The sequence below is a fragment of the Eutrigla gurnardus genome, assembly GCF_963514095.1.
Source record: "Eutrigla gurnardus genome assembly, chromosome: 19".
NCBI lineage: Eukaryota > Metazoa > Chordata > Actinopteri > Perciformes > Triglidae > Eutrigla > Eutrigla gurnardus.
The window spans coordinates 17,684,959-17,706,640 of record NC_139930.1 but is presented as its reverse complement, the minus strand read 5'-3'; the positions used below and the strand labels follow the sequence as shown (position 1 = coordinate 17,706,640).

At 42.1% G+C, this 21,682-nt stretch overlaps 1 protein-coding gene and 1 pseudogene across 2 annotated transcripts; one reads left to right on the top strand and one right to left on the bottom strand.

The window, feature by feature from the left end:
- Window positions 1–2,715: 2,715 nt before the first annotated feature.
- Window positions 2,716–7,735, top strand: LOC311029802 (putative global transcription activator SNF2L2). Its single transcript, XM_084035158.1, has 7 exons — window positions 2,716–2,778; window positions 3,070–3,139; window positions 4,271–4,500; window positions 5,156–5,261; window positions 5,988–6,089; window positions 6,183–6,327; window positions 6,447–7,735. The coding sequence occupies exons 2-7, from the start codon at window positions 3,116–3,118 to the stop codon at window positions 6,572–6,574; spliced, it is 735 nt and encodes a 244-aa protein (XP_083891284.1). The 5' UTR covers window positions 2,716–2,778; window positions 3,070–3,115; the 3' UTR covers window positions 6,575–7,735.
- Window positions 7,736–15,413: 7,678 nt separating this feature from the next.
- LOC311029449 (neuropeptide FF receptor 2 pseudogene) lies at window positions 15,414–17,009 on the bottom strand (annotated as a pseudogene). Its single transcript, XR_014599351.1, has 3 exons — window positions 16,697–17,009; window positions 16,405–16,504; window positions 15,414–16,320 (listed from the first exon to the last, which is right to left on the bottom strand). The product of XR_014599351.1 is annotated as a neuropeptide FF receptor 2 pseudogene (transcript).
- Between the last annotated feature and the right edge of the window lie 4,673 nt (window positions 17,010–21,682).

The following is a 21,682-nucleotide window of genomic DNA, read 5'->3' as shown; positions in this document are numbered from 1 at the left end:
TGAGACAGATTTCACTTTTACTTTGTGAATGTGCTTCATTAAACCTGATGAAGGCGTGTCAGCCGGATGGTTTCTCCTCTGTGAATTCTCTTCATCGACTCGCTCTCCTGTCAACATTCCTCAGTTGAATTTCTTTAACTTCTCTGTAAACTTCAAATCCTACAAGTATAAAAGTTATTATACAACTAAAGTATATTATATTGGAGTCATGCATCGTATCCAGTGTCATGAAGGGAAGTGATTTTGTTTTCAGTATATTTAGTTCCTTTCTCTGCCGATCTAATGAAGCAAAGTGAGTTTAAATAAGTGAGCAAAAAGCTTTTTTTTTTTATCCCCTTTTCATTTTACAGCAGGTTTCATCTTCACTGGGAGTCTCGGATGGATTTTATTCTCACATTTCACTCAGTGACAAAATGTGTGTTGAAAGTCGAGGAGGTCATCAACACCTCTTTCCCCTCATTCTCAGCCTGACAGACGCCCGTTAGATTCCTCCCCCAGTTCACCTCACTTCCTCTTATGTCCTTTATTCGTCCAGAAACGGTTGTCCACCTCGTCCCTGCCGTCCCCCATTTGTTTGATCAGAATCAACTAGTGCATTAGGAACGGTGCAGCAAAATGCTTTAAAGAGCATTAAAGTGCTTTTCAGAATAGAAAGCTCATTATTAGTTTGGCTTTGTGCAAAAGTCCCAGCCTGATCACCGTCCACGTTCGCCCCCCCGCTGCTGCAAATTCAAACTGAATGTGCAGCTTTAAATGAGCCATAAAGATTTGATCAAATATTCAAGAGTCACCTGCACACCGGTACAGTCGTGGCTTGTTTTAATTAATATTCCATATAGGTGCCTGAGCCAGAGGAAAGAGGGTAATAATTCAGTTCTGCATCAGCGTGATCACGAAAGCTGTGATGATTAATGAACGTGTGATAAAATATACATTTTAAGAACTAGTAAATAAGGGATTTTAATCATACAGATACACAGCGACATAGTGGAGTGTGTGTGTGTGTGTGTGTGTGTGTGTGTGTGTGTGTGTGTGTGTGTGTGTGTGTGTGTGTGTCCCTTTGCAGATATTTACATCGTAGGTTTAGGAAAGTGGCGTCCCGTTTACCGAGGAGCTTGTGTGACTGTCTGAGACTCTCACTCATTTTCCCAGCAACAGCAATAAAATACAATGGTGTTCGAGGTCCACCATCAAAGATTTGCAGTTGCCATGGTAACAATCAGCGGGTTTTTGAGCAAGTGGTTCATTGGGAACATAATACTGAAATGATATCTCTATTTCATCTGGCTTAGCGAAGGGAGAAAAAAAAAACCCAGTTGCACTACAGTGGCATAGAAACTTCACGACGCCTTATTCCTCATTAGAATAGATTTTAATAAACATCAAAAATATAGTAGGGTCCCCTTCATACGCTACATGAAGTTAAAGCTATAATGTGTAGTTTCAGTTGTTTACAGGAGGCTGGCACTGATTTATTAGATCAAACCTGCTTGTCTTTGTGTCTACGTCGGTTCCTGCAGCTAAAAACTCGTCTTATTCCTCTTTTATAATAGAAATATAAGACACTATATATCCCATTACGGCTTATATTAAAGTCCAACGTATCTGCTATGCAAATGTTGTGTCTTCTCCTTTGCAAATTTACTAAAATACCGTTAGTTCTCCATCAGCAAATTACCTGACGTGCAAATGTGAGAAGAAGATGGGTTGCTGCAAAAATCCGGATCAGCAACATCTGATCTGGGGTTGCTGATATTTGGCGTAAACTTTGTGATTGGGATTTGGTTTTGATTTTCAGCCCTGATTATTAATGTCACAGAGAGACCTCGGCCAGCTGTTTAACAGCTGACGGCACCGTTGATGGTCCGGCTCGTGGTGCATCAGGATTCTGGTCCGGTTTTCCTCAAGTCCGCATCACACAAAAGGTCGGTCGATCCGTCATTGTGACTTTGACCTTCTTGAAAGAACATGCAACACAAGCTTGCAGCATTCAGAGCACATGTAGAAAAAACAAATGTAAGTGATTGAGGGGAACCAGATGTGTTGGAATATCAGAAGAAAAGCGTTCACTGCTGTTGCAGCTCAGATGTTTTCTCCTTGCCGTCACGGCACACAAATTATAATCCGAGGCAAAGTTAAAGCATTAATCAGCCGGCTGGAATTCTGCGGCTGCACACAAACAAGGAAGGAGGGGGGGGATTCAGTTGGACATTCAGAGGGAAGGATGGAGGGAGGGAGGGGGTTTCTATATGAACTCATTCAAATGAAGCATTCGTGGTGAAAGTTGCTGATTTGGTCGGAGGCCCTCAGGTCTCACACATGAAGAGAATCAGTCTCCTGGTTGGTTTTCTCTTTTTATCCAAAATACTCACATCTGGCACAAAAAAAAACACCCATCCAGCCCTCACTGTAGACCCTCAATTAAACACAAAACTAAGTACGGGGAGCCATTGGGGTCAAACCAAAGAGTCCAAACTTGATTTGACAGTGTTGCTGCAGACTGGACTCATGTTTCTAACATCTTTGTAGTGGACTACCTATGACATCACATCCCCTTTTAAATGCAAAAAAAATAAAAAAAATAAATAACAATAATAAAAATGGACCCGATAACTTTAACAGCAGGGTGGGAAGAGAGAGAGAGAGGGAGGGAGGGGGGAGGGGGGGTAAGATGTCTGGCAGCAGTCGATATTAAAACCATGCAGGGGGAGAGCAGCTGGGCCTCCAGACTCGGGAGGAAGACTGCGGGAGAGGGAAGAGCTGCAAGACGGGAGATGGGTACGGCGTTTTTCTGTCCCGTCCCCCCCCCCCCTACTCCCTCCACCCTCCCCCCTCCTCCTCCCCCCCTCCACCCTCATTGATTTGTATATGAAAAAACATAGCGCTTTTATTCTTCCCCCCCTTCTGGGCTCCGCTTTCTGAGTGATCAGCTGATGAAGAGACTAGCAGCTCGCCGCTATGCTGGCTTGCTAATTCTCTCCCCCACCGCTGCAGCCGATCCCGGCAGCCAGCCTGCAGACTGCGGTCAGGTAAAGATCTCCCCCTTTTCTCCCCCCTCTCCCTCCTCAGACTCGGGATTCAGGGTCGACGTCGCATTGGGAACGGAGAGGAAGAGATGGATGGGGGGGAAAAAACCCCGGTGTGTGCATTTTGATGTGTGTGTGTGTGTGTGTGCGCGGAAGAGAGCGAGTGAGTGAGCAAGGGGTGTGTGTGTGTGTGTGTGTGTAGGTGTGTGTTGGAACGGATGAGAGGGAATCTTTGCCAGATTAGTCAGGGAAGAGGGAGGCTTGTTAGGAGATAGCATGGAGAGAGGGGGGGTCACATGCACGTGCACGCGCACACGCGCACATGCAACCAGGCGGCTCTCAGCTGTGTTGTACATCGAGGATTTACCCGCCAGCCTCTCTCTCTCTCTCTCTCTCCCTCCCTCCCTCGGTGTCTTTGTGTTGTCTCTCTGCCATGCATCGCGATGTGGAGCCATTTGTTGTTGTTTTTATTTGTATGATTATTCTGCATGTTTTCCTCTCATTCGTCGCCCTTGAGAACGGACGTGTTTCCACATGTGTGATGCATCAGTGTGATGTTGCCTTTCTCCTATTTCCTGCTCCTGCTGGTTGCATACTCACGTTGCTGCCTCTAATTGCCTGTGTGGAAAACACAGTGGTTGCAGCAGTTATTTAAAAAAACACACACACACACACACACACACACACACAAAAAGGAGCGATGAAATGGTTGGAAATCATACTGATGCAGCAGGCAGGCATCTCTCTGCTCCGCACGCCTTAGAATAGTGCTTCCATCTCATTTTTGTTTTAAATATTTATTGCATTATTATTATTTTTCTTCAAATGCATTCAAATTCATTGTGCATCCAAATAAGAAGATAGCGCCTCCCCTGGATAATCATCTGACATCATAGCCTCCAGATAAAATAATAATCTGTCCTGAATGTGCAGAGGCAGCACAGCCGCTGAGTCGCTCCGCTCCATGAAAATATTCATATTCTATTTGGTAATAAATAAATAAGCGCTCTTGCATTTGACAAAGGCTCTGTAGTTGTGAATGCTAAAATGTAGCTACCGCTGATTAAGCAGGAGACAGAGAGGGAGTCATTTGGATTTTATTTTGTTTTTTGGACTCTATAGATCTTCAGGTTTCTGTCTTAAATACGTATATATCTACAGTTTGGAGCCTTTTCTGAGGAAGACTAATTTTGAATGGAAATCCGCCCGTCTGAGTTTGTCCGACTGTCCTCCTCTCCCTGCAGCCCGAGGCAGGAGAGAACGGTTCCCTGGAGGACATGGAGGAGGACATCAGTCTGAAGAAGCGTAAAAGTGATCCTCATGGGGAGAAGGAGCTGCAGGCCGGACAGGAACCCGGCGAGAAGGTCAAGAGGAAGCGAGGACGCCCGCCCGCCGAGAAACTGCCTCCAAACCCCCCCGAACTCACCAGAACACTGAGCACACTGGTAGATATGGTTATCAACTACAAGGACGGGTGAGGCCGACTCATTCTCAGCCCAAACGCATGAAACAGCAGTTTTCTGTGACAGGAATCTACAAAAGTCATGTTTATAGAAACCCAGCGCCCTTGGTACTAATAGTTCAGGACAGTTGTGAACATAAAATTGCAACATAATCATTATTATGGGAAAGAAGTTTTTAGTATTTCAGAACATTTTAATTACCTTGTTTTACTGGGAATAAACACCCAATAAAACACAAACAAGGTACTTTTACCTCAAAATGCCCCATCCTTATTGCTTGTACTCATATTTGGGCATCTAAAGTGCCGACCAAACCCTTTAACTGTGAAATAAGATCAATCCCGTCAGGTTTTTTTGGGCTTCCTCCATCAAAAACAATCAGATTTGGCTCCCGTTCCCTTCACCAGGTTCAGAAAAGTGAAGCCAATGCTGAAGTGCCTTAACATTGTATTCTCTCTGCTGGCCACCAGGGGGCGACTCCTCTCTGGTTGTATAGAAGTCTATGAGAAAATGGTCCTACTTCTCTCTTGATGTATTATCTCAGTAAACATTGTAAACATGAGTTTATGGTCTCTAGTTTCAAGTCTTCTTCAATCCAGCATGATGTTAATTTATTCATTATGGTCCAATTTCGAGATAACGTAAACTATCACACTGTGCTTCCAGGTTGGGTCGACAGATCAGCAAAGGCTTCGTGCAGCTTCCCTCTAAGAAGGAGGTACCCGAGTACTACGAGCTGATCCGAAAGCCCGTCGACTTCAGGAGGATCAGGGTACGTGACGGGACTCACAGTCGGGTGTCGGTTGTTATCTTAGATCCCTCGGATCCCGTGATTCTACGGTAGCCCATGACACCGGCTCTAAACAGGGATAGTTTTCGGGGTTTTCAGGGTTTTGAGTCGGCCACCATAGTTCTCCTTCACACTTCGGACACAGGAGACGTTTCATTTGGTTGCAATCTGCAACTTCACCACTAGATGTCACACTAGATCCCACACACACCAGACCTTTTAAATATAAACACCGACGTTCCATTTTGAATTGTGGACTTTCATGGGAATTCTTCCAAAAGTTTTTTTTTTTTTTTGTAACTTTAACCACATCTCGCTCACATTTCTATCGTTTTCTTCCGGCAACAAGTCATGTGACACATTGACAAACAGAAAGCGATAATAACACTTCTAAAAACAATCGGATACTGAGCACTGCTAGTGGACGTACATTGACGGAGAGGACATCACTTTGCAGCCCGTTTAGCGGTTAAATACTGGAACCAATTATGAAAAGGTCTGAAAAATACCGCAGTTACCCTTTAAAAGGATGCAAGGTTAAAGGTATAGTTTGTGAATTTTCTTTGCTGTCTTACTAAGAGTTAGATAAGAAGACTGATGCCATATTCGTAAAAGAACAATACCCTTTCTTGGACTAAATGGTTATTTGATTGGTGAGTAATTTATTGCGAAAGGTCACGTTGAGGTTTTGACCCCTTCGCTTCACAGGAACGTGTGCGTAATCACAAGTACAGGAGTGTGGGAGATCTGGAGAAGGACATTTTCCTCCTGTGTCACAACGCTCAGACCTACAACCTGGAGGGATCTCAGGTGAGCCCTCGAGAGATTCCTTCATATCCATCCTTTCCAGCCAAGAAGTGTTTGCTCCATTTATATTGTTTATGTCTCTGTTTGCCACTGCAGATCTACGAGGACTCAATTGTCATTAAGTCTGTTTTCGAGAGCGCGAGGCAGCGAATCGTCACAGACGAGGAACAGAAAGGGGCGGTTAGCGCTGGTCACAGCGATAATGGCGGCGCAGCTGAAGACCAATTTGTTCCATCAGCAGGTGAGAGTTGAAAAAAACAACATCGGGGGGGGCTGGCGTTTATTTCCAAGCGACCAAATGAAAGAAAAAATAAGATCTCATAATTTTTTTCTGTTTTTTTTTGTTTTTTTTGTAACCAGTGAAACCAGTGAAGGTAAAAAAGGGGAATAATGAGGGAAGAAGCAGACATCCCATAGCCAAGAGGCTCCACAGCGATTTAGACAGCGAAGAGGATCTAGAGGAAAACACCACAAAGGACCAAGTTTGAACTGAAGGGGGCGCTCCGTTCTTTTGTTTTGTATTCTGGTTCATGTCTATTCTCCGTCGCACCCCCTTTTTTTCATTGGTTTTCTTCGTTTTCTCAGCAAAAAAAGAAAAAAAAGTGATACGGGGAAGGAACCCGCTCCAAGAGAGCCACTTATGGAACAATGAGTTTCTTTTCAGGTGACTTTTATGCCAATTTATTTTTCCTAAATTTTCATTCTGATGTCCCCCTTCTATCTGCCTTAGTCTCTGTGGTTGCTTCTGAAAAAAAATATGTAAAAAACACCAGTTTTCTCTGACTGTTTTCTATCAATTATATCTGATTGTATGGAACACCTTTGTAGGTCTTGGAGCATGAAGCGTATATCTCTCTCTCTCTCTCTCTCTCTCTCTCTCTCCTGAAGCTCGCTCCACCTCCGAATTAACACCCGCTGATGACAATGTGTTGAAAGGTGTTTTTAAAGAAAAAAAGACAAATGAACACTGTAAAAAATCTCTGAATGTGATTTTTAGAGATGAGACAGCTTTGATAAAAGTCAAAGGGGACGTGACAAATACTAGTACTGATAATTATACTTTTGTCGTCTGTTTCTGATTCACGAGGGTACTCAAGTTGAACACGTGTATCCCTTGTGCTACAGTATATCCACATATTTTACAGTTTGTGTGACAATTAAGTGAAAAAAAAAATGAATTTACTATCCTGGGTGTTGGGAGACATCGTTGTTGAGACAATCCCCCGGAAAAATCATGTATCACTTCAACACTTTGGGAAATAAATTTGACCAAAAGTCTCTGGTTGGTGATTATTATCTTTTTTTTAATTCATAATAGTAGCAGTTAGGAGTCATAAAATCATGTATAATCACTCCAGAAGAGGGACTTGGTCATCAGACTGGGCAGCAGCAGCTAGTTTTGACAGCGATCCAATAGGTGGTGCTATAGAACTGTTAGGTTGTGTTGTTTCTTGTTGCCACATCTTCTTCTTGTAAGTGCATTCTTATGTAAACGGTGTCACCTTTGGTTTGTGTCTGGAAAGCAGTTCTCTGCTGCCTTTTCCTGCTTTATTCCGTGAGGTGATAAGACTTTGACATGTTCCTGTTCAGCAAAGGTCACGCTACTAAACCCCTGGCTGTTACACAAACACGTATGTCCACAATTATAAAGAAGAAGAAATCCTATCCTCATTTTCCAGTTTTGTGTACATCCTTATCCTTTCCTTGAAGTCCCGCCCATGTGAGATGAGGCATTTAATGAAAACCTTTTTTTTTTTAAAGGCATCCTTGCCTCGGAGGAGTCATTTAAAGAGACATCAATTAAATATGATGGCTGTATTTTCTAATCCCCATCAGACTCACACAACAGTGTAAGAAGGTAACTAATAAAGGTGCCATTCACTCAAATAGGAAGTCCTTCAAGATCCAGTGATGGATTTCTGGCTTGCAAAGGCGAGGAAGCACCAAAGTTGAAAAAAAAAACGACAAAAAGGGTTGTGTGTGTGTTTGTGTGTGTGTGTGTTTCCTGCTCGTGGTAGTGCATTAACAGCCGAAGACATGAGCATCCATTAATTGCGCCAGAAGCCATTTGTGCTCATGCACTCAATTGCCAATTGACATTTGATGATGGTCTCTGGTGTAACTGCTTGTTATGTCACGAGGGAAAGCAACCCCCTGTCTCTGTCACCCACCCACCTGACCACTTAGAGGGTTTACATCAGTTAGATCCAACACAGTGATGCAACTCTCACGCTGTAACCAAGTACAGTCAGAACACTTTCTTCATGTTGGAGCTTTGTGCTAAATACTCATTTTCTCTTTTCTTTTTTTCCTTTTCTTTTTTCTGTCATTTCCGTTATTTGTAGTGATTGTCTTATCTGTTGGGACCTCCTCGAAAACAAGGGGTTTATCCTAAAGATTAAAAAAAAAAATATTGCAAGTTTATATGAAGGGAACCGTATTCACACCATTAAGTCATCAGTTAATGACTTGACTCTGGTTTATGTGTAGCCTTGACACAATCCTGTCTCTGAACCCTGCGGTCAAACTCACAGCTTGTTTTGTGAGACCTTATATAGACAGGTGTTTGTGTGTGTGTGTGTGTGTGTGTGTGTGTGTGTGTGTGTGTGTGTGTGTGTGTGTGTGTGTGTGTGTGTGTGTGTGTGTGTGTGTGTGCCTTTCCCAATTAGTTGAATTGACCACAGCTGGATCAATCAGTGTGTGGAACCGGCTCGGAGATGCTCAAGAGAAATGGAAATCACCTGAGCTAAATCACAAGCGTCGTAGCAAAGGGTCTGAAAACGTATGTTAAATTAAATGTGTTTGATCTGTTTGTTTGTTGCATTTCCAACATTTCCGAAAAATTCTGTTTCTGATGAAGGAAAATATATCTGTCAGCTGGGATCGGCTGAGAAAGACACATGAATGTCTTGTCCTTGCTAGATATTCAGTCTGTTTACTTACATTGTGAAGATACAATGAGGTCTTGTGAGTTTCATATTAACAACAGGGATGTTTGGATTTAATATGTGGCTGAAAAAATGCTGCAGAGCCGAGTCCTCGGTGGGATTCCCTGTTAATGCAGACCGTTCACACTCCTGGGAGGCGTCGGGGTTTGTGTTGATTGGAAAAACATCATGAAGCTTCAAGCCTTCAAGTCTTAACAATGACAATTGGGGCTGATGGCTGTTCAGCTAACTAAGAAAAGCTGGATGAATGCAAATAAAACAAAAAAACCTGCAAGTTGTAGAACTTGAATCCTGGAAATGAAAATATGCTACAGGTTTTTTTCTCACTTCAGTTAGTTAAAACTTCTCCGTGCTCCTTTTGTGTTTCATATTGCATGATTTCTTTTTTTTCTTTTTTCAAATCTGCTTAAAAAAGTATTTCCTTCCCCTTGTGTTCAGTTACTTAGAGACTTCCACCGGGAAGGTTCCACATCTCCAGGGTGCATGCAGAGACACTGGAGCAGCTCAACTCATTCAAACAAAACTGAACCAATGAAGTAATACAAGTTCTGCGATAGGGATCACGACAGTGAAGTTACTGAGCAAACAGTTAAGTGTCAATTCAAACCAAACCGCTCAGATTAAGGAAACAATGTCAAGGTTTGGGTTGAAATCAGGGTTCGTGTCTCTGAAGTGGACACATATATAATATAGTCTTGTCAACACAAAAAAACACGTTTCACTTCGACCCGAACCCTGGTCTCCTGATTGAAAGTCCTGTGTTTGTTTGACCCATTCATTAAATGATTCATGGCATGCTTTTTTAAAATTACATCATTCTTTAACTTTAAGCTTGGTGGAAGGAATCAAGGAATTAAAATTAATTAAATTAAAAAGGCTACATTTTTTTCTACAGTCATCAAATTTGCTAGTCATGTGACCCAAGTCCACGACTCCGACGCTACTAAACATTATAATCACAATATACCTGCAAAGCATCAGCGTGATAGCATTGTCTTTTCTGGACATCGTAGCATCGTAGCATCATAGCATCGCAGCATTGTAGCATCATAGCATCAGAGCATCGTAGCATCGCAGCATTGTAGCATCGCAACATCACAGCATCGTAGCATCGTAGCATCGCAGCATCGTAGCTTCGTAGCATCGCAGCACCGTATTTCATGTCTTCTGTCACACTAAAGCCCTTTCTTGCTGATGATTGCCCAGATGATCAATAAAGAGAGCCTTTGTTTTCCTCAGTGATTATATTCTTATCTGAATTGCCACCTTGCCTTCATCGACTTCAAATCCCAAATCAATCGTCCGAAAGCTCGCGCGAGCCATTCATCGACGTGCATCAATATATTCCAGTCCTATTATCAAGTGTCCATCATCGTATTCAATCAACGCTCACTTTCCCAAGTGTTCTCCAGGAAGAGAAAAAGATAATGAAATCTAAATAAATCAATTTACAGCATTGAGTTGTGCTCCTCACCATTTTAATGAGATGTCGGAAGTAGAAGGAAAAAAAGGCTCTTCAAAGATGTTTAGAGATTAATGTCTTTATTGCCGCTAAAAGCCGTGGGTTCTCCCAGTAAATAGCTCGGGGATACAAAATGGCACGAATGTGTTCTTGTGATGAAAATCACACATGAAATGACACGTAAAGCCCTAATGGAGGAGATGTTACACTAATGGCTTTCTGGAGATTAGGGCAGCACCAGAAGGTGGCTTTAATCCGTCGGGAAGACAATCCACTTCCCCCCGCAGGACGGCGGTTTAATAGATAGTTCATCGTGGCCTCCGCTAATCACCTGGAATATCACTCCATCACATTTGACCTGCCTTGGTCGGAAAATCTAAAAAAACATCTTTTTATGCTTCATTTTCCAAACATGGTGGGCAGTTTTGACTTTCTTGTCATTTGTTGACTTTTTTAGATTTATTTTGCCTTTTTTCAAGGAGGTTCTTATAATCCTCCCTGTCAACTCAACTAAAGAACAAGTTTCCAAGTCACTAACCTGTCTGAGTGCTGACAAGTCATTAAAAAGCATCAGACGACTTCTGTCACATACCATTTTCTAGACAGAATTATAGGGAATAATGGCCAGAATGTTTTTTGCTTCTTTTGGAGTCGTCAATAATTAATTCCAAGCCAATTTCTGAATAAGGATTGTATATAGGTGAGCTTGAAAACATGATGTTTCGATATGTGCATCCAATGGGGTTAAATGGGTTTGAGCATCAGATGAGAGGAGGTGAGATGTGATTACATGACATCAGACGAAATTAAACAAAATGACACAAAATGACTTAAAACCACATGGGATCAATTTTTCAGAAAGCCCGTCTGGTCAGATTTCTACTTGTGGCTGAAAATACATCAGGTATTTATATATGAGAAAGGCCAAACATCAACATAAGCTTCTCTGCTGCAGGAGCTTTTTGACGAGTTGCCTCGTCAGGGGGATTGAACTCATCTGGGAAGCCACACCAGGTGCTTCCAGCTCCTTTGCTTTAATTGCATTTAGTTTGTCTTCATGTTAATTTCCCTTTTGAGTTCTGTAAAATAAAAGATACATTTACTGGCAACCCCCTCTCTGGTTTATCTTTCTTTAACCATGTTAAAGGACTCAAAATAATGATCTACTTAGAGAAATATATCCATAAAGCACCAACGCACGAATAGAAGAAGTAATAAGAGTAAACCAATAATAAGAAACCCGTAGGACTTTACATCTTTAACACATCTTTTACATTTATCACTAAAGTGACAGTGATGATTGATGGACTGCTGATTCGTCTCTCCTTCAGGGACTTCATATAATGTATTAGTGTGGACTGGGGAGATAATAAGGCTTATTATGTTGCGGTCCAACTGAAATTGTAAGGCAAAGGCCACATATACTGGATTTTAATTTTAATATCCTTGAAGCCCAATCCGTCCCAGGTGAATGTGGCTTAAAAAAACTATGGCACATTACCATTATACTGCCAGCAAAGCTGATTCAGGATATTAAGTAAATATATTTGTGTTTGTTACTAATAATGTACATCTTAACCAATGTTTTAATTACATTTCATGACATTTATTGACAATATGAAATATAAAATACAATCTGCCTCATTCTTAAGACAGAGGAGACTAAACTATAAAACTAAAACACTAAAGAAAACGAACTTTTATGGCAGGCTTCTCATTGCTAAATCAGTCCCAAAGTCATGTCGTGGTATTGAAAACTTCTCTGATTGAGGCTGAAATGAAACAGTAAATGTTCAGTAAGTGTTCAGATGAATAATATCATAAATTACCTCCTTTAACCAAGTTTGGATTCCAAACTTTCTTCCAGTAAATATTTTGTGATCTTATCTGTGTGAACCTGAAATAGACTTATAACATGAACCATGCATATATATTTTCAAACAGTTTTGCTCTCACATAACTGTGACTAACTCTGGTTCTCTGTAGCCGAACCACAGGAATATAAATCTAATCATCACAGACAGTCACAGCATTCTGTCTTGGATCTGCTCATTTTTATTTTTCATTAGCAAACAATCAGAATAAAAGTATTTTTCTAACAAGCAACAAAAACACAAATACAAATAGCAAAATACAACAATCTGCAAATATTCACATATGTGATTGCATTCATTCACCAGTGCAATCTATGTGCAAAAATAAAAGCGTAGCCAATATGATGAAAATAATCTGAAAAATATAGATCCAGTGTACACTGAATAACAGTGTGCACATCATGGCTCTATGAATCAGCCTATATATCTGAGGCTGGCTTTAGTCGTGTAGTTGAAAGGGTTTTCATCACCGACACAGATGTTGAACTTGAATGTGCTGCTGCTTTAAAGCAATGGAGATGCTGGGAGAGACACAGTGAAGAATCTTCATTAACACAAAGTAATCAAGGGGAAGCCGACACAAGTACCGCTGCAGTACCATGACTCACACCTTCATTAACATAACATTCATAGTACTTACTGAGCAGCGGGTTGTTGGAGAGAACAACAGCAATCTCATTATTGTATTGGAAAAAAAGGCCAGAAACAGCTAAACCTGGTTTATGGTGTGCCCCTAGGTAGCGTCCCAGGACCTTTGCCATTCTCAACCAACACGGTGCCCACGGTAATCCTTAATCCAGCATGGTGTGCATGTCCGTGTCTATGCTGACGACACACAGCTGTACGTGTCCATGAGGCAAAATGACACAAATACTCTGATCTAACTAACTGTGTGTGAGCAAGGACTCCCTTAAGGTACATGACGATACCACTGAGATCCTCCTAGCTGACCCGAAAAATAGGTAGACGTGCGTACTTGGTAGACATGACCACAAATAAGAAACCACTGTGTCACTTTCTCATCCAGAAGGTGAGACCTCTAGCAAGATACAGAAAAGCTTGTTTGTGCTTAATTTTTAAGACATGAAATGGCCTCGTCTCGCCTCGTTTTAATCACAGACTGCCTATCGTTTTATGATCCACTACGAACCCTGAGATGCTCCACAGCTGCTCTTATAACTGCTCTCGAGCTCACCATAAAAACCTTTGGGGGTCCTACTTTTAGCCAATACTCCCAGAAATAGGTGCCAGTCTGCCTTTAAATATTAGACTTGCTGACTCATTGACTTTTAAACAACATCCCAAAATCTATTTAGTTTTCTTCCTTCCTCCTAGTGTTGTGTTTTTAGTGTTTTTGTGGCCGAATTGTAAAGTACATTTTGCTGCATTCAGTGTATAATAGGTGCTACATACAATTTTATAGTTAATTCATTATAAAATGTTAAATTATTAAAGGTCTTACATGTGGAGGGTTTTTTTGTCCAGTGTCTCTCGCTGTGTGTCCTTGAGTTCTAATAAACTTGTAGAAAACTTTGCCTTTCACATAGAAAATGTGCAAACACATCATGTACTTTAGATCAAAAATATGTATTAAAATTATTTTAACATCACCGTACAAAACAATAACAAATAACAATACAGGAAAAAAATTACAGGATCCAAGTAATAATGAGTTACTGCGAGGATTTCCATGAAATTCAATATTTTACAATGGTAAAGTAGTGATTATCAATCAAATATATGCACTCTAACTGTACATCCTGCTCCAGCATCGGCATCAGCACTATTCAATAAGACGTTGAGGTTTAACAGCAAGGTTTGATTGCACACAGCCTGTCATCCAGAAAATAACTTACATTTTTACAACAATGCTGTACATTCCTGAAACTATTACCTTTCGTGAAAGCAACACTAACATCTTGTGGCCACTGACAGCGATTTAAACACGTTATGTATAATCAAGTACATCTGAATGTCTTCTCTGCTTCCAGGTGAGGTTCTACTTTGCACATTTTCCAGAATCCTCTTGATAAATACTAATATATGAGTAACTATGTGCTAATGTGACATCCTCTTTGACAAGGCAATGTTTTAAATGTTCATTCACAGGAGGCTTTTCCACCTCTTCCCCCACCGATGCCACCGCCTGTCACAGTTCAGCGAAATTGCCTCGAGGCACTAAAACTCACACTTTTTCTGACACATTTCTCCTCACACTGCCTTGCATTCAACCCTTGACAGATGTGCTATTCTAATTAAAGTATGTTGAATTGACAAACAGGCCTTGATTCATCCCTGAAACATTAAAAACGTAGGTAGTAGGAGTCACGTTCAGTGCCATTCGCTGAATCTCACAGGTATTACATCCCCTGCAAAGAGAATTTGTTACAGGAGATTTGGATACGTTTGTTATGTGAACAACAAAAATACAATCCAAGCAATCAACATGAAAAATCCCAAATGCCTCTCAACTGCCACTGCTTCACATTAAAATCATACAAACTGGCAAAACACAGGGGAGCTTTTATGGTGAAGCAATTACAGGAAAAACAATGTTTTTAGGTTAGCGCTAACCACGATCGCTCTTATGCAACTACAAAAACAACGAAGCAAGGCGTAGGTGGAGTGTGTATGGAATCTGGTGACACCTAGAACACTCCCCCTAAATGCTACACACACGGCTACTTTCAGATACTCGCGCTGTGTGCAGCAACACAGAGATTGTGGTTGCAGATGTTTACCGAACCTCTGGTTATTTTAAATGCTGTAAATATCTTTGGCTGCACTGTTCACAGACAAAATAGCAAGCAAATCTCTGGTAACCATGGTTGTCTTCAAATCAACCACTGACATCAGGATAAGGATTACAATTTCAATAGAATTGCTTCTTTAGCCATGAATAATAATAATTAAGCTTTTAAAATTTTGTCTCTAGATTTCCAGGGCTTTTCAACATTCGCAGAGCTTGCGAGTACATTCACTTTGAACAGAGAGCCAGAAGCCTCACATCCTTTTTAAAAGTGTCCACAGTTTCCTTCGGGGTCTATATCTGGGACACCTTTTCCAGGTCCTCCATAATCAGGTCCTGTTCCTTGATATGACCTCTCGTGGCCAAGCTCCCTCCTTCCTGACACGAGCTCTTTCCGTTCCCGACTACCCCTGATGCGCCCCCCGAGCCCGATCTACTGGGGACGGCGGGCTGCAACGGGAGCACGGCGTTTCCTCGGATCCGATTGGAGTTCCTCTTCTGGCACCCGGCGCCCTCGGAGCACAGCTGGAATTTGAAAGCAGCCTGAAAGCCCCGGCGGAAGTTCTCGTTGAAGAAGCCGTAGATGATGGGGTTGACGCTGCTGTTGAAGAAGGCCAACCAGTGGGCCAACGGGTACACGTAGATGTTGATGACGCGGTGCTGGTGCTCCGTCAGGCTGGCGTAGTCGCTCAGCATCATCAGCGTCCAGAGAGGAAGCCAGGACAAGATGAAGAGCAGAGCCACAACCAGCAGCATCACGATCACCCGGTTCTTCTTCTTGGAAATCGTGAGACGACCCTCGGCGATGGATTTACCGTTGCCGCCGCCCCCACCGCCCTCCTCGGACAAGCTCCCGCTGCCCCTCGCCTGAGGAATCTGCGTTCTGGCGAGGGTGATGCCGATGCGGGCGTACATGATGACGATGAGGCTGAGGGGAGCGAGGTAGATGTTGGCAAACAGGACGGTGGTGTAGATTTTCCGCATCTCCTGATTGGGCCAATTCTCCCGGCACCAGTAGAAGGGCCGGCTGTCGTTGTTACCGCCGCCAAGGACGATCCGCACCCTCTGCTCCTTCGTCACCTGGAGCATCATGCCGGAGGGGCACATGATGGACACGGCGAGGACCCATATGACGAAGATGATCAGCTTCGACGTGGCGATGGTCAGCTTCTGCTTGAAAGGGTAGACGATGCAGCGGAACCTGACACAAAGAGGGGGATTGGAGGAAAACGCATAAAGGGAATAAGAAAGTCTGGAATAAGCAGCACTGTTCCAACCCCCTCACCTGTCAACAGCTATGGCCACAAGGGTGAACACGGATGCTGACACCGATATCCCTTGAACCATACCGCTCAGCTTGCACAAGACGCTGCCGAAGGGCCATCCTGCAGAAAACAGGGCAAAACCACTGCATTAATAATTTAAACGCTTATATTACTCCAAACTAAAATAATTAGACTGGTTTCCTGTACTTTTTAACAAGCTGACCACCATTACATCACCATTTCCAAAGCAAAGCCAATACAGAAGTTAGACCTATAAACTGATCAAGGATTAAAGCAACAAAAAAACCCAACCCGTGATGATGTTGTCCACCAGCGTGGTCGGCATGCAGAAGATGCCGACCAGCAGGTCGCTGATGGCGAGGTTGAGGATGAACAGGTTGGTGACGCTGCGCATGTTCCTGCTGCGCAACACGAGGAAGCACACCACGCCGTTGCCCACCATGCACACGAGGAAGATGAGCAGGTAGGAGACGGTGAAGACGGCCGCCACCGAGGGCTTGTGGAGGTAGAAGGCCACGTGGGTGATGTTCTGCTGCCGGGTCGACGGGTTGGAGGAATTGGAAAGGTTGAAACCCTCCCAGGTGGCGTTGAGAACGTTAGTCATGGCGATATCGGCTGTGACGAAACCAGAGAAAATAGAGACATATGACACTTGGATAACCTATTAGGTGTGCTTGTGTGTTTTTCGGTATCCGACCTCTTCCCAATGGGAGCGCCAGAAGAATCAATTGGCAATTACATTAAACAATACAGCAGCCAGATTCTTTGTATCATTGTGGGGTGAGTTGATTCAGTGGAGTGTATGCTCCGTCACACGTCCTCTAATAGCGCCATGCCGACTGAGACGACTCGATCTGTTCTGAGACCAGTGGGAAGAGTGTGTGCTGATAGCTCGCCAATTGGTTATATCAATCATTGGTCTCCCAGCGTTCCCCGGGATGGAATGAAGTTATTCATGACTCCGGCTACCAATTTAACACATGTTGAGGTTAAACATGTGCTGTTTTCTATTCGGTGTATTCGCTTCCAACTGAAGAATTTCAAATTTGTATTTGTACCATGTTGTTGTATGTTCCTGCTGTGAAGGCTTAAATAAAAATTGTAATTAAACAAAATCCTACAAAGAAGATCAGGGTCATTCGATTGATTCATATTTCCTTCGTAACTTATTGCATCATCATGTAGTCTAACTAATTTAATTTTCACAATACGATTTTTCAAACTTGTAATAACACATAATACATTTTTATAGACCTTGGCTTGAAATGAGCTGTAGAAATCTAATGATTGTTCAATAAACCTCTCTGTTATTTATAGAGAACTGTCCCACAGTCGCAGCTAAATTCAGATCCACTCCCAATCCTTGTAGCCTTCAAAAATGATAACCAGAGTAAAAGGAGAATATAATTATTCATGTTCATGGCTCGTACAAGGGAAGTCATTGAGTGCATCGTTATAACTGTAGCGTTAGAGCTGAATAGTGATTTAATTTGCGTGTGTGTGTGTGTTTCTGCAGCAGAGCTTTGGACGAAATGATTGATTTGCTTTTCCTTAAAACTCTTCGCTCTTGTTGCAATTTCATGGATGACTGAGAAGATGTCGGAGCTCGATTCCTCCCCAAAAAAACCTGTGATGAACGCATCTGGAAACCCAAACCATCAATTCCTGGAGATCCATAAGTCAATTTTAGTGAATTTTTTTATCCCTTAAGCTACTGTGAGTTAGGTTGCTTTTCAACGTCGTGTCTCAGAGACAACAGGAGGTCAAATTTATATTATATATATATATATATATATATATATATATATATATATATATATATATATATATATATACATAGGCTACAAATGTCCATCCATCGTCTACCACTTATCATAGGGGACGAAGGCAGGATTCACCTGGACAGGTAACCAGTCAGAGACAAACAACCATTCACAGCTACGGGACATTTAGAGTCATCAATGAATCTATCCCAATCCTGCATGTCTTTGGACTGTGGGAGGAAGCCGGAGAACCCGGAGAGAACCCACGCTCACACAGGGAGAACATGCAAACTCCACACAGAAGGAACCCAGACCCGACCCGGGAATCGAACCCGGGACCCTCTCGCTGTGAGGCGACAGTGCTACCCACTACACCACCGTGCATAAGTCCAGAAGGTGGGATGAAAAGTGACATTATCTAAGTAAAGAAATCTGAAGTTTCCCCAAATAATTTTATATGAGACACTTACCTTACAGGAAACAGTATCTGAGTTGTATTCCTTTCTTCAATCTGGATGCTATATATGTATGTATATATATATATAGAGAGAGAGGGGAGAAGCGGAGCTCTCTCATCCCTATGTGATGAGCCTGTGCATCTGCTCTGTCCTCCTGCCAGGCAGAGACTGCTGCTGACAGACGACGGGGAGGAGGTGAGGCTCCGTGCTGCAGGGAGGAGCAGACTGAAGGAGGGATACGTATACATATATGTTCATGCACTACTGCCTCTGGTCACTGAGGGGCAGAGGTTAGACATCCTCAGGGCTCACCGCTGCATCCACCAGGTCTTCATTACACAGTAGTACTTTCATTTCATTAAAGCCCATAATCATAGAAACATGAATACATACAAATACAAACAATATTCATGAGAGAGGGAAAATAATGGCCTTGGATGGTAAAAACCATATATGAAGTTAACCTGGCCTCAAGTTTGGCATTTTAGTCGTCACCATGTTGGGAATTTTAGCAACCGGTGAAAAGAAGTGACCATATTTGGACTGCGGAGGAGCGACGGGTGGATCTGATGGGACCTTTACTGGATCTGGATCCTTCTGGATTCTGGTGTGAAGCAGCTAATAAAGTTAGCTTCCATAACTTTGAGATCAAATAAAATAAATAATCTTAGTAAATTCCTTTCGTTTGGAATTAAGGAGAGAATGATCTTTAATGTAAGATAATATTTTTCCAGTTCCACAGTTTATTTTTTCCTCCCATGGCTGCACTCGTCCCTCCAGGCTTCATTTCTGCTGAGTCTCGTCATTTCTGTCACTTCGGTTGAAAAAAAAAATGCTGACGTCATTAACATGTTTCACCTGACTGACCTCTGCATGGGACATTTACATTTCCCCCCCCTGCAGATAACAGGAACCTTTCATCAGGACGTTGCAACGTCATCCAACTATAATCTACATAAATCATCATCAGAGTGCCAATCGGAGGACGATGGTGTAAATCCCCAAAACAAAAACAAGAAAAGGCAGAGGACGAGAGGAAAAAGAGAATAGAATAAATTGTAAAACCTCAGGGAATCTCATTAGCATTCTCTTCCTCTGCCTCCTGCTGTAACTTTGAGAAGGTCCCAGCTGATGATTTAAAAAAAAAAAAAAAACACCTATAGCCAACTTTTTCTGTACATCTGAGGTGAAAGGCACACAGATCTGTGATCAAGTTGAATAAAGGCTTTTTAACCACACCTGCCTCACAGCAGGAGAGTCGTTCGTTTGAATCCTGCTGATCCTCTCTAGACCTTTTTATTTTTTTATTTCCCCCCACAGTCCAAAAACAAGCAGCTCCAGTCAACCTGGGAGCTGTTTGCTCATTTAGCACCTTTCAGATATTAAATACATAATAGGAAGCTGTCAGCGACATCTCAGTATTTTTTATTCAGGCGTGACATTTACAGAAGAAGAAGTTGCAGGAGATCGAGTCAGAGTCTCTGCTGGGGAGCAGAAAATGAAACATTTAATGAGGGGTTTTTTTCTGTTCCCTCCGAGGCTGCGACAGTAATGATTTATCACAATTTTAATTAATGATTAAAAGGAGTAACTTATACAAACTCACTGTGAAAATGTTAAACTTTTGACTTATCAGAAGCATTTTTTAAAATCGTATTTTTATTTAATTTTCCTCCTTGTTCCTGGCATTAATGTGCTTCCATATATGCAGAAAAATTTCTTTTCAACCCTTTCATGTCAGTTAGCTTAAATCCTCAATATCTATTTCTATCAAAATATCTTTTTCTTCCTGGAAAACTTCTTCCTTGCTAATAAAAAACTATTTCAACCAATAATATCACTCCATCCATCCATCAATCAGCTACTACGATACAGAGCCTAATATATGAATATGAAATTCCATTATTCTAATTAAACAAAAACTCTATCAGCTGTCATCACTGTAAAATAAAGGTGAGTTACAATGAAAGTTAACAATAATGACATGTTGTTTTCCAGAAGAAGAGGCGTTCAGGGACATCACACAATGAATATGTGACTTAACAACACAACATTGGAGTTTAAATAGATCAATAATTACAGGCTTCACCTCCGGAGAACCAACACACACATTCTCCTTCATGCTTATTCTGTTTACTTTGGATTCACGAGTGTTTACGTGTGGCGATGCTTTTGTTCCCTCCTACACATTAATGATGGTGCGATTATGTAGCGTACGATGCCCCTGAACGTCTGCAGGACCAGACTCTTCCTTTTAAAGGGCCACACCAGTGGGAAACCCGACATCTCACCTTGTTAGCATCCCTGCATTGTTTATTTGATTTTAAATTAATGTATTACTAATAAAAGGCTTTGATATGAGATCCCGTCTGCAGCTAGAAGCAGGTTCTGGCTTCACTTTTTGTTAATGTCCGGCTGCTTCCGGTTTTACGGAAGTGAGATACGGCTCAACGCTAGTTTACGATCCGCGATTTAAATGTAGAGAAGGAGGAGGAACTGGTCAGATTACAGCTTCCCAACATGTCCCAGTATGAATACTGAGGAAGACGCACTGGAAGATGTTGGAAATCAGTAATTTATGGAGACTCTCGAGTCTTAAAGGTCTGAACTTTCAGCCAATTGTTGACCTCCTGCGTACTTTGGTTCCGCCCCTCTGAGCTGTCAATCACAACAGAGCCAAGAGAGCTGAATGTGACTACGCCTGGAAAAATAGTTCCTTACGAGTGCTGAATTTTAAACTGGAATTTGAGCTTTTCGGGGGATTTTAACGTTGAGGCGTGATCTCAAAAATAAAGACAAACATGTTACCATGAAGACAGCAATAAGATGAACTCGTGAACCTGTAGACTGGTTTCATTAACTGCAGGAGGGAAACCACACTAATGGCTCAGGAGAGTGAGGACAGACGATCACACAGGAGGAGGCCAGCATGTCAACGGCTCTTACGAGTGTGAGATAGTGAGGGGAACATCCGTTTTCACATCTTCAAATCAGTGAAAAAAACCCTTTTGTGTTTATGTTTTTATTCAGTACGACTAATCTGACATGAAGAGGAT

Bases quoted from the DNA above. Each gene is read 5' to 3' on its own strand.
- LOC311029802 (XM_084035158.1), top strand. From the start codon at position 3,116: ATGGATGGGGGGGAAAAAACCCCG. The intron at 4,501-5,155 runs GTGAGGCCGACT...CTGTGCTTCCAG, and splicing joins GTTATCAACTACAAGGACGG to GTTGGGTCGACAGATCAGCA. The intron at 6,090-6,182 runs GTGAGCCCTCGA...TTGCCACTGCAG, and splicing joins ACAACCTGGAGGGATCTCAG to ATCTACGAGGACTCAATTGT.